The sequence below is a fragment of the Boleophthalmus pectinirostris genome, unplaced genomic scaffold, assembly GCF_026225935.1.
Source record: "Boleophthalmus pectinirostris isolate CB_2022bp ecotype Guang Dong unplaced genomic scaffold, ASM2622593v1 HiC_scaffold_3, whole genome shotgun sequence".
NCBI lineage: Eukaryota > Metazoa > Chordata > Actinopteri > Gobiiformes > Gobiidae > Boleophthalmus > Boleophthalmus pectinirostris.
The window spans coordinates 42803281-42816671 of record NW_026571299.1 but is presented as its reverse complement, the minus strand read 5'-3'; the positions used below and the strand labels follow the sequence as shown (position 1 = coordinate 42816671).

General features: G+C 41.4%; 1 protein-coding gene and 1 pseudogene across 1 annotated transcript in view; one reads left to right on the top strand and one right to left on the bottom strand.

Moving 5' to 3' along the window:
- Nucleotides 1–13391, bottom strand: part of LOC110170229 (contactin-4) — a 42600-nt gene that overhangs the window by 16878 nt on the left and 12331 nt on the right. Inside the window, exons 6-11 of the mRNA XM_055160358.1 lie at nucleotides 6990–7193; nucleotides 5616–5718; nucleotides 5348–5532; nucleotides 5008–5150; nucleotides 4753–4882; nucleotides 4179–4329 (exon numbers count right to left, since the gene is read on the bottom strand). Coding sequence (XP_055016333.1) covers nucleotides 4179–4329; nucleotides 4753–4882; nucleotides 5008–5150; nucleotides 5348–5532; nucleotides 5616–5718; nucleotides 6990–7193 — 916 coding nt within the window. The remainder of the gene's footprint in view (nucleotides 1–4178; nucleotides 4330–4752; nucleotides 4883–5007; nucleotides 5151–5347; nucleotides 5533–5615; nucleotides 5719–6989; nucleotides 7194–13391) is intronic.
- Nucleotides 4369–4486, top strand: LOC129411158 (5S ribosomal RNA; annotated as a pseudogene).

Sequence of the window (13391 nt, the reverse complement as noted above, 5' to 3'; positions counted from 1 at the left end):
TTGTTTAGAAAGACTTAAAAATAAAATGTCACTATATTATAGTAGGAAATTCACATTGGAGCCTATGATATTAGTGTTAAATATATATTAAATATACAATATTTAACACTATTTAATATAAAGATTTCGATGTTTCCAGTAATTTCTTTCTCTTCTATTGTGGGAGCCTTATTTGATAGAAGATAGGCCTGCTGAAATGAGCTACCTCTGCCCAGATACATATTAATGAGTGAATAATGGTGACTGGAGCCCTATTTGATAGCATAACACGACTGTTGAAATGAACTAGGCATATTCATATAAATGCATTGAAATATGACATAACTAAGATATAAACTATGATCACTGTGAGCAAACAGCATAAAACCTGCTGTCTCTAATCCAGAGAAATATGTTGTAAAACTGTGGAGGTTAGGCTTTATTGAATCTACACAACTGTAAATGGAAAATGTAAGGTATCTTATTTCGACGGGGTAGTGTGAATCGATAGATGGCACTGTCGATTTAGGCTGCTGGTAGCTCATTTCAAGGGGGTAACCCATTTCGACAGAACACTGGGGCAGGTGATGGCGGGTGAGTCCAGAGGGAGAGCAGTGGTCAGCGGGTCTGTTGTGGTATGAGTGCATGAGATAGACACTGGTCTGCTGCATAATGAGAGGCAAGCGAATGCAATAATGCAAAAAAACCCCAAACAAACAAAAAACCCTAACTAAAAAAAAACTAAAAAGGTTTATGTGTGTGCGCATGTACATGCTTACACTGGTCACAGATCACAGGTTGCGACGTCATCACCATATATGTGCTTGTATATATATATATATATATATATATGTATATATATATGTATGTACTGACTATATGTACCCCCAGCAGTGAAGTACAGCCCGACCTGGACACGCTCAGTCTTTAGCGCTAGTGTTAAGATAAGGGGCAAGATAGGACCCTTTATATTTCTAACATTATGCAGAATAAGACAAGATATTTTGTTGCTTGTGGAAGAAATGCACGGTCCATTAAAATTGTATGATCCATTAAAATTGTGATTTTTATTTGATTTCAAATAATCTTGAAAGGTCTCTCAGGGCCATACACCCTCAGATCTCACCACTCTTTTGTAATCTTTATATTATTACATTTTTTTCATCTAGTCCAATCTGCAGAGCAACTCACCAAGCCAAGTCTTTTTAATGAAATTACTGCATTGATATAGAGAAGGAGATTGATTCTTTTCCCCACATTTTCACTGTTAGTCGCAGTGCATAATATTAAGATCAATACCAGCACATCCATGCTGGTTGTCTTTTGTCTCCCCAGACACTCCAAGAGCAGTAAGAAAATATGCCTGCATGGATAGTCGTGCTTTGCTTGTCCCCTGCCCTAAACACCCCTGCCCTTCCCTCAGATAAGACATTCAAAAAACATATAACCATGTATATATCAGGCTGATAACGCCCTTATTTGTGACCTTTGGATTTAAATCAAACAGTGTAATGCAGCTAGCAGCCGCTTTGGAAATCAAACAATTTCACATCAGCCCCAGGAATAAATATGCATCCAGCTGAGTCGAGCAGAGACCCAGGGAGCATGTCTGACATATGGTGCTTTGTGCTGATTTATTGACAAAAAAATCAAACAGTGAGTGATGGAGGTGCACTGAGAACATGACCCGAAGGCCAATCAGCTGCACAATGTAAAGACCTATCTGCGTTACACACGGAATTCACACGGCAAATTGCTTTTCTTGTCCAAACACTAAGCCTGGCAAACGACTGAGTAATTTTTCCAGTTTTCCTTGTGAGCAGCCACAGAGGATATGATAAAGAATCAATCTTGCCGGTCACATGTTGGGGCAGGTTTACTGAGTTGGTAAGTCTATGGAAATGTGGCTGTTTATTGATGTAGAAGATAAGAAGAGCTGAACTGTTTTGTAGCAACCACTGTGGAATTGTATCTAACACAGACATTCAAGATCAAATTAACCATACACCATAAATTATACTAAATTGTCAAATTATTATTAATATTTTGATGGTCTTGTATTGACGGACAACTGCATGAATGAATAATGAAAGTAATCTGATTTAAAGCTGGATATTGATGTTTCTTTCCAGTTATTTACAGATACATTAAAGGAAAGGTATGACATAATTTTAAAATGAAAAGATTTCCTATCTGTTTCCCAGAATATGAAGAAAACATGTTCAATCAAGTATAAATTTTATTTAACAATCCTAATGTTGAGTTATATTTACTGATTTGTATATATCAACTATAGGCAGGTTCACAAGTAAGATTCAGTTGGGATTGCGGTACCTTATGCCTTATACCTTTATAAAATAGTAAGAGCACAGCTTACATACAGTTCCTTTAGATGAAATGTAGCAAAACATACAATTGATGTATTGCCTGATTCTTGTTTAGTAAGGCAGAATCAGAGCACACTGTGCCGTTAATTAAAAGCAGTAAAAAGCATTGTAAGCAGCGTTTTAATACAAATAGATTATGGCAGAGCACACTCTTAATAGATCTATACAAGCTGCTCACAGCAGGCTCACAGCAAGTAAACTCTGCTTTGTTTGATTCTTGAAAAACTCTACATGTCTATATATGATCACATGGGCTACAGGGCTCATGAAATCCCATGGTCCCCTCACAGATAATGTAAACCTATGTAAACATATATGTTTTTCTAATTAACTGTGTGTATAATGTCAGCGATTCCTGCTTTGAATGATATGAATTCCTAATTGGGGTTTAAGGGGGGCAAAATCTTAATACAATGACATTGTGCTTGTACTTAGCTCTACACGCTGGGGAATCTGCACAATTGTTTGGATAAGAATACATCATTGAGTGTAAGGAGCTAAGCAAACATATTACAAGGAGAGATATGTTTCAGCTCAAGATATAAGATGCACGCTGTACTACTGATAAGAAAGGGGCTGCCAAGGTGAAGGATGCAAAGTATAGGAAAGACAGGAAATGCAAGAATGACTGTTTTTGTTTTACTTGCGAACACAATTGAATACACTAACCTTATAGTGTTCACAGTTCACTGGTCTCCTCTTTTTCAAGAACTGACATGACAAGCACTTTATGAAAGCTGCTTCCTCACTGCGCCTGGACTAGGTATTGCTTGTTCAGTTCATTTCTACTGAGGCCAAGGATTTCGCTGCCTCCGACCTTAAATCATGACCCTGTGCATCCTGTACCAGAGCCAGAGGGGGAGTTTCTTACTGTTTCCTCTTTTGCTTTTTACACAGTGACCAACACTGCAGGGGCTCTACTTTACTTCCTCCTCTATGAGCTATGAAACACTTTCACACATATTTCTGTTCATATGCCTCAACCATTAAGCACTGGTCCTGATTTCTACTGAAAAGCAGAGCTAGTTAATTTTAAATGTTTTGCAGTGTCCAAAGTTACCAAAGTTACCAAAGTTTCCTCACTCACATAATCCAAAAACACACATTTTGTCCTTTTGTCTTCTTTTATGCATTAGCAACTTGGGTTCTTTTTAAAGACAATATAGCAGAGGTGTATTTACCTTGTTGGCATGTTTTGGCTGCTAGCTACAAGCCAATCTTCACAATGAGTTTATAAGTGCTTTTCACAGCTCTAAGAGACCAGAGATTAAAAAAATTATAATAAAATAAAAAATAGCACGCTAGCACACACTTCCTGATTATTGGAAAATAAAATATCTCCACACAGTGCACACACAGTGGACATATTTTGACCCCAAGGCAAATCTTAATCAAATGACATGGGAACAATCAGTTACAGGATTGTTATGTATGTCAGGCCAGAGCCTTACAGCCGACGATAGAATGAACAAGAAAACAAGAAAACATGTTACATTAGGAAAAATTACAAAGTTAATGTGGTATTAAATTCTAAGCATGTGTTTCAAGTCTGTGTTTGTAGCTTTAATTTCTCATCCTCGTTTGTAACTACAGTAATTAGTGCTGGTTTGCTTTCAGGCACTGGTGGATTTTCTAAAAGCTGCTTATGGCACTGTTAATCCCATAATACAACTCAGTACAGAGAAATACAAAGAAAGTCTACACTATTCTCGTTTGTCCTATGCCACTTTCTTTAACAGTGTCCTTACTAAAATATATCATCACGTGTCAGACCTAATACAGACTGTATACTTAGCATATAGTGAAGCCCACCTCTCTGTGTCCTTAAGCAGCTGGCCCCATCTCCACCAGAAGACCAGAGCCCGAGGGGAGGCAGAGGGCCGGCACTCCAGGAGCAGCTCTCCTCCCTTCTGCACCACCGTGGACTTCCTCACAGGCCGCTGGCTAAAGTCCGGGGGGGAGGCTGAGAGGCACCAAACAAAGATTTTTGAGAATCATTTTGGATTGTGGCCATACCAGCTTCTCAAAGCCTGATCCCATCAGATCTAAGAAGCTAAGCAAGGCTGGGCCTGGTTAGTGCTTAGATGGGAGACCTCTGGGAAAGTCAGGTGCCACAGTGGGGTGCCAGTCGCAAAAACTGTTGTTGTGTCCTTAGGCAAGGCTCTTCACCCACATTGCCTGGTATGAAAATGGTGAGTGATGGTGGCATTATTATATATATATATATATATATATATATATATATATACATACATATTTATTATTATTATTTTATTTTTTTTTATTATTATTTTTTATATGCTGGATGACAACACAGACTGGTCACAAACTTCATAAGGTTTCTTTAATTGCAAGTTATATATTGTAAACACAAGCAATTTCTTACCAACAACCTTGAGCTCCGCACTGGCATACACAGCTCCTAGGTCATTCTCTGCCACACACTGGTACATGCCCGCATCAGACAGGCTGATTCTAGAGATAGACAGTGTCCCACAGTCTACATAGTGCCGGCCCTGCAACAAAGTACACTTCAGTGGTGTTCGATATATAAGCATTTACAGGTGCAAGGTAACACATACATGCAGTACCTTGAAATTATTATGACTCATTCATTGTGGCTGACCTTTACAGAACGTACCTGTGATGTTAGAGGCTGTCCATTCTTCAGCCACCTGTATGTAGGCCTGGGTTTCCCTAAGGCTTTACATTCCCACTGCAGGTTTGTATCAATGGCCATCTGTGTGTCTTTTAGAGTGTGGGCCCAGTGCAGATGTTCCACATCTGTTGAAATGAACCATTGTTATGAAATTGTATTACCAGAATGTTCAGTATGACATGCAAGTTATGCTATTCCTCTGTTTTAATGTTACTGAAATGTTATGGAGACATTATGAGATGTTTTAAATTAAAAAGACGTAATTCCATTTATTTAGATCAATAATCAGCAGAAGCATGTACAAACAGAATGTGTCTTTTACCATAGAATATGAGTTGTCCTCTGGCGGCGTTTCGACCTCTACTGTTCTGGGCCACGCACTCATACACACCCGCATCCTCAGGGCGAAAGTATGGGATTTCCAGGACCCCGCTGGAGTGGTTGATTTTAATCTTGCCAGGGAGTGGGTTTCCGTCAGCTCTTCTCCATGAGATGGACGGCACTGGGCTGTGGAGGTCACAGTAGAAGGTCAGTGGTACCTCAGGTGAAACAAAAGCTGTCCACACACTTTGTCATTGGAGGGCACTTACTTTCCTAAGGCAAAACACTCCAACTTCACTGAAGATCCCTTGGAGACATGGAGAGTCTCAGGGAAACGGACCTCAATTTTAGGTTCATATTCACCCATCACAGCTGCATGACAAAGAGAACAACATCTGTAAATACATTTAAGCCCCCAAACCAGAAACAGAGCTGTTCAAACCTTTTTACTGCAGCTTTGGCTAAAACTATACAAGGTCTCTGCAAAGCTGTTTGATTAACTTTATTCCAATTAGGGCTATGAACAATTATGCAAACTATGACTCATGTGATGGTTCACAGCTTAGGGTAATTCATAACACCTAACTGATATCATATAATCTTTACTGTAAATACAACTAGGATTTGTTAGTTCCAATTTAGTCCTCCATTCACACATATTTTTTAGGTAAGGACATACCTGAACCGTGTCAGAACTGAAGAAGCTTTTAGAATAAGTGAAACATATATGTAAAAACTTTTGTTCAGGCGACAGTATCCAATTTTCTTTTGTTATAGACCCTATCTTGATAGCTAAGAAATTAAACAGACATTTCTTATTTCCATAAGGAAAAAATATATATAAATAAAATATAAATAAATATATAATAAAACATAAAAAATGTTAATGTTGCTTAAAAGGTATTTCTACCTGTCTTAAAAATGTGTAAAACAGAAGTAGCTCATTTCATGGTTTGTAGTAGTCCAGAGATATTCTGAATTAGTTAGAAGTGCTTTCTACAACTTTCAGAGACCAGAACAGAGGTTTGCCATCATGGTAATGACAACAACAAGCATGCTGAGCAAGCACTTTCTGAATCTCAGGCAATAAAAGAGTTTATAATTACATGTAGACACTGCACAGTGGATTTATTTTAATCTCAAGAGGTGCTTATAAATGACATCTGTACTGAATCAGTACTCAGATACTTGATCAGAAGTCCTTTAAATAGAAACAGTTTATACATATTACAGATAGATACATTTGCTTTATGTGTCTGTTGCAACTTTAAACCCACACGAAACATACTTTTGTGTTTGACATTCTGTGAAGGTAAGAATGTGAGTGACTGTCAGGCCCAGTGAACAGTTTTGATGATGTGGTAGAGGACAGCGGATGGATGAGTTCAGATTACTTCTCTGCCTCTGTGTGTGAAATCTATAGGCATAAACTATTCTGACAGGAAAACCACTCTGCCTCTGCTTATCCAAATGTGTGCCTTCGTGCTTGTAGGTATGCTTTCTTGCATAACTGACTCTTTATATTTCAAATGGGTTTACTGGTCCGACAGACACATGCAGAAGTACAAAGAGTCAGACAGAGATGACAGGTCATTTATCTCGGGTTTTCTCGCTATGTGTTGCTAGAGGCCGTGCTAGCTTACCGTCTCTGCGCAGGACCACTGGGGTAGGGGAGCTCAGCACACTGGTATTGGTCATCATATTTCTCACAGCACATGTGTAGTTGCCCTGGTCTGAAAGTTCCACCTTGGCGATGTACAAGTTTCCTGTTCGTTGTGAGATGAAACGGCGGGCGTCCTGCTGGAGGAATCCACGCTGACCATTGAAAACCCAGGAATATTTGATCTCTGTGAGACATAAACAAGGCAGAGAGGGTAAACATGATTCGTTGCAAATGCATCCATTTATGTATGTAGTGCACTCTGGGGGTTCTACATTCATATAGTATAGTTCTTCTCTCAAACGAAAAACACTCTGTTCCACCTTGTGATGTCATGTGGCAATGCAGGAAGAGCTCCACTGTGTTTTTAAACTCCATACATCTTCACTAGAATAATTTGGATCATTTCAGCCCTGGAATTGCCAATCTCTACTAAACTAAAGGTAAAAGGAAGCTTTCAACATGAAAATTACCGCTTCATGGCATCACCTGTGGAAAAGAGCATTTTAAGCGTGTTAATGCAGTGTTACTCAAACATGCGTGAATGAAACAAAACACAACTCCAGGTATGTTCTTGATGAGGTAACAGCATTATGGCTTAAAGCTCATAAGAGTCAGTTTTGCATAATAGTTCTTTAAACTAAATATTACCAAATAGATATATATATATATATATATATATATATATAAAAAAAATTACATCAAAAACAGGCTACACAGAGAGATCTTTGCGGAATTTCAAATAAGAAACACATGAATCATTCTAAAGAAGTTAAAACTTTCTCAAGAAACATTTACATTGTTTTAGCAAAACATTCATGTGTGAGGCCCATAATTTGGTGTGCAGTAGTCAGAATTACTGCTCTTTAATCTACATCAAAGAGTTATACAAAGTAACACATAAGCCATACATAAAGCATTTGTTTTTATCCTGACCATTTTCACAAATAAAATGAAAAAAGGAGAAAAACAGGATAGCTGAAAACATAACATAATGTTCTGCTTGGTTTTCACACGTTTTATAAGTTTAACAAGAGTCACTGTGATTTCTGAAAATTGCCAAGGAACCATTACACATGTATAAGAAAGAGCGCTAACAACAAGTGTGTGCAATAAGTCTTATTTGAAGAAAACACAACGTTTCTCTATAAAAAGAAGACAAAATGAAAAGTCCTCAATGCCTAAAAGAAACAGTGGATGGGCAAATCATGGGTGAGGCTAGGAGCAATTTGAGTCTAGATTACTATAAAGCAGTCGTGTGCCTTTTGACTGGTCACACTTGACACTGTCCAACTCATTTCCTGGAGGGAGCACTGCAAATTAAAATGACTAGAGAGAGAATACTGCATAAGACTGCAGAACTGTCATGATTAGGAACTATCTGACACCTCGGTCTCAGAGCAACCGAACACAGCAGAAAATATCTCTCCTCAAATGAGCCTACAGACTGCTTCTTATATAGTATGTGCTAATTCATGCCCAACACATTGACTTCCTATAACACACGAGTTAAATGCCAGTATTTCTAAGTTTATTAACAAAGGATTATTATCGGCAGAGTTCAGCTAAAAAAATGTACCGTACGAAGTGTCAAGTTCAATAAGGTATGCATCGTGGTACTTTACTGTTGGGGTGGGATTTTTTCATTTTTCACACGTTATTATCCTATTCTTAATGAAACACAAACAATTAACACTCACTTTTACTGTATTCTGGTTTATCAAAGTGGATCCCATTTTACCAAGTTAAACACTGGTGAAATATCCACTGCCAGTCAAAGTTTTGGACTCTCATCCATCTTTTTTTTTTCCCTGTAGGTTTACAACTTACTACACTTGACATACATACAAAAGACATCAAATATATGAAGTAAGTACAAATTTGCCACCCTTTGCTTTATCAAAATAATTCCAAATAACTTGCTTCATATATCTGATGTACAGTGTTGGGATGGTTACTTTTAAAATGTATTCCCCTACAGATTACAGATTACATACCCCAAAATGTAGTTTGTAACATAATCCATTAAATTATTTAAAGTGAGTAATGTAATCTGAATACTTTGGATTACTTGATTTGCTGTAGAGAAGCAAAGACTCGGATATCGTAATATAATATGTTTTGTCTGCTAAAAGACAATAAAAAGTCCTGACTTAACTTAACTGTATAAAAAATATTATTGATAGAAGAGGAGGAGACATGTCCGCAAAGCATGGTTTAGTCCTGTTTTAGTCCTGTTTTAGTCCTTTTAGTCCTGGTTTTAGTCCTTTTTAGTCCTGTTTAGTCCTGGTTTAGTCCTGTTATAGACCTGTTTTAGACCTGTTTTAGACCTGGTTTAGACCTGGTTTAGACCTGGTTTTAGTCCTGGTTTAGTCCTGGTTTAGACTTGGTTTTGTTTCCATTTATTTCAACAAAGTAACTGTAATCCAATTACCACTCACTGAAACAGTAACTGTAACTGAATACAGTTACTCATAATTTGTACTCTGATTACGTAACTCCGGTACATGTAATCTGTTACTCCCCAACACTGCTGATGTATTTGTTTATTTATTTCACGCATAAAGTAAAAAAAAAACAAAAAAAACAAACATAAACAGCGTCATAACGTTAAAAATACAAGAAATGAATGAAAGAGCAGAAAGAAGAGTAATCTTATGTTATCCTGACAATATACAATACAACAAAACATAAACACTGATAATTACTTTAAAACATGTTTCATATGTTTATAAAATGTAAAAAAATTGTAAGAAAAAAAAAAGTTTGAGTGGCAGGGTGTGTCCAAACTTCTGACTGGTATGTAGATTAAATAACTATAGAGAAAGAGACTCGAGACACAAAATACAAAAACATTTCTACTGTACAATCTCTATGTGAGACTACACTGAACTCAGGAGGAGAAATAAAGCGGATTTAAAAGAGAGAAGGCGGGAAGACTGGAGGGCAAATTGCTAAAGTGCGGAATCCCATGTGTGTGCAGGATTGGGCTCCGAACGAAGGCTGGCGTGAAATTGCGCTGGTGGGCATGGAGCGGCCACGGCAGTCTGGGCCACTTTGAGAGCTCATAATCAGCAGCACACAGACAAGCACGAGGCCGGCTCACAGCTGTGCCACTGGATAAAGCCTCCCCTCTATCCACCAAAACACTTTATTAGCCGCCGATAACCTGCACGTACCCAGGGAAGAGGAGAGGAACAACGCATGGGGACCAGATGGGTGGGGAAAGAGAACTCTATAAGGTTATGAAGTGTGGCTGTGAAACTGGAGAAGGGACGGTCAAGCAAGTTATGGGTAAAAGATAAGAGTTAAGACTGAAGTTTGGACGCATAGTCAAGTGCTGTTGCCACGATACTAAAATTTCTGATACCTTGATAATGTCAGTCATCCAGGTAGGTTAAATAGTGGTCCTTACTAAAGCCCAACCGATATGGATTTAGTTGCGGCCGATATGATACTGATAAAATGAGTTGGAGCTGCCGATAGCCAATATAATCGCTGATATATTAATGATGTAAAAATTCACTGTTATCTTGAATTGTTTAAAAAAAAGGTTTGGCTCTAGTGGATTTTAAATTGGGTTTATTTAGGCAACATTTATTGTTATTCTGACTCTTTACGTCATATTTACAGACAGTAGGTCGGCCTAATGGCATTTTTGCATCACATTCTAGCTACTAGTGATGGGTATTCCAGTTCTTTTTAGAGAACCTGAACTGGCTCTTTAGGTTATTTTGTTGCAAGCAGGACTAAACTAGAACTGAACCAGGTCTAGATCAGGACTCAAAAAGGACTAGACCAGAACTAAAACAGATCTAAACCATGTGTAAAACAGGACTAAACCAGAACTGAACCAGGACTGAGTGTCGGGACTCAGTCTCTATCTCTCTCTCTCTCCCTCTCTCGTGACCAAGATTAGTGCTGGTTTATTTATTTTATGCTGAACTACAGCCAAATATGCATGTTTTTTTTCTCTCCTATGCACACGCAGGTTTCTGAAAGTTTTGTTTTCAGTCGCTGCCGCTGTCGAACTCCCACGAGTCTGCACGTGACGTGAAGAAAAAAAAAGTGAGAGAAAGAGAAAACACGGCTCCCAATAAGGATCAGGCTCCTGTCGTTTGCTTCAAAGAGCCGACTCTAAGAGCCGTTTCGTTCGCGACCGACCCATCACTACACACACTAAAGAAAGTAAACTACCTCTATTAGCCTTTAGCTGTAAAAACGTGCGCGCCACGGTAATTAATCCATCCATCTATTTTCTTCCGCTTATCCGGGGCCGGGACGCGGGGGCAAAAGTCTAAGCAGGGACTCCCAGACTTCCTTCACCCCAGACACATCCTCCAGCTCCTCCGGCTTTCCCAGGCCAGCCGAAAGACATAGTCTCTCCAGCGTGTCCTCCTGGACACCTCCCTTGGGAGGTGTCCAGGAGGCATCCGGAACAGATGCCCAAGCCACCTCAACTGGCTCCTCTTCGACGTGGAGGAGCAGCAGTTCTACTCCGAGCTCCTCCCGTGTGACTGAGCTCCTCACCCTATCTCTAAGGGAGCACCCAGCCACCCTGCGGAGGAAACTCATTTCAAGCGCTTGTATCCACGATCTCGTCCTTTCGGTCACTACCCAGAGCTCATGACCATAGGTGAGAGTAGGAACGAAGACTGACCGGTAAATCAAGAGCTTTGCCTTTCGGCTCAGCTCCTCTTCACCACAACGGTCCGATACAGCGACCGCATCACTGCAGACGCTGCACCGATCCGCCTGTCAATCTCACGTTCCGTCCTTCCCTCACTCGTGAACAAGACCCCGAGATACTTGAACTCCTCCATTTGAGGCAAAGACTCCCCACCCACCCGGAGAGGGCAAGCCACCTTTTTCTGGTCGAAAACCCATGGCCTCGGACTTGGAAGAGCTGATCTTCATCCCTAGCCGCTTCACACTCGGCTGCAAACCGCCCCAGTGCACATTGTAGGTCCTGGTTTGATGGAGCCAACAAGACAACATCATCTGCGAACAACAGAGATGAGATCCTGTGGTCCCCAAACCGGACCCCCTCCGGCCCCTGACTGCGCCTAGAAAATTCTGTCCATAAATATAATGAACAGAACTGGTGACAAAGGGCAGCCCTGGCGGAGTCCAACATGCACCGGGAACAGGTCTGACTTACTGCCAGCAATGCGAACACAGCTCCTGCTCCGGTCATACAGGGACCGGAACAGCCCTTAGCAAAGGTCCCCGGCCACGAACCCCATACTCCCAGAGCGCCCCCCACAGGACACCACGAGGGACACGGTTCGAATGCCTTCTCCAGATCCACAAAACACATGTGGACTGGATGGGCAAACTCCCATGAACCCTCGAGCACCCGATGGAGAGTGTAGAGCTGGTCCAGTGTTCCACGGTCAGGACGAAAAACCACATTGCTCCTAATGGAATCCGAGGTTCGACTATCGGCCGGAATTTCTCCTCTTCAGTACCCTGGCATAGACCTTACCGGGAAGGCTGAGGAAGTGTGATCCCCCTGTAAGTTGGAACACACCCTCCGGTCCCCCTTCTTATACAGAGGGACCACCACCCCGGTTTGCCAGTCCAGAGGTACTGTCCCCGACCGCCACGCGATGTTGAAGAGGCGTGTCAGCCAAGACAGCCCCACAACATCCAGAGACTTAAGGTACTCAGGACGGATCTCGTCCACCCCCGGAGCCTTGCCACCAAGGAGCTTGCCAACCACCTCAGTGACTTCAGCCAGGGTGATGGACGAGTCCGCCTCCGAGTCCCCAGCCTCGGCCTCCTCCTCGGAAGACGTGACGGTGGGATTGAGGAGATCCTCAAAGTATTCCTTCCACCGCCGGACAACGTCCCCAGTCGAGGTCAACAGCTCTCCCCCCGCACTGTAAACAGTGTTGGTGAAGAACTGCTTCCCCCTCCTGAGGTGCCGGACAATTTGCCAGAATCTCTCTGAGGCCGTCTGATAGTCCTCCTCCACGGCCTCCCCGAACTCCTCCCAGCTCCGAGTTTTTGCCTCTGCAACCACACGGGCTGCAGCATGCTTGGCCCACCAGTACCCATCAGCTGCCTCAGGAGTCCCACGAGCCAACAAGACCGATAGGACTCCTTCTTCAGCTTGACAGCATCCCTTACTTCCGGTGTCCACCACCGGGTTCGGGGATTGCCGCCGCGACAGGCACCACAGACCTTACGTCCACGGCTACGAGTGGCCGCATTGACAATAGAGGCCGAGAACGAAGCCCACTCAGACTCCATGTCCCCAGCCTCCCCCGGAATCCGGGAGAAGTCCTTCTCGAGGTGCGAGTTGAAAGTCCCTCTGACAGAGGGCTCTGCCAGACGTTCCCAACAGACCCTCACTACACGCTTGGGCCTGCCAGGTCTT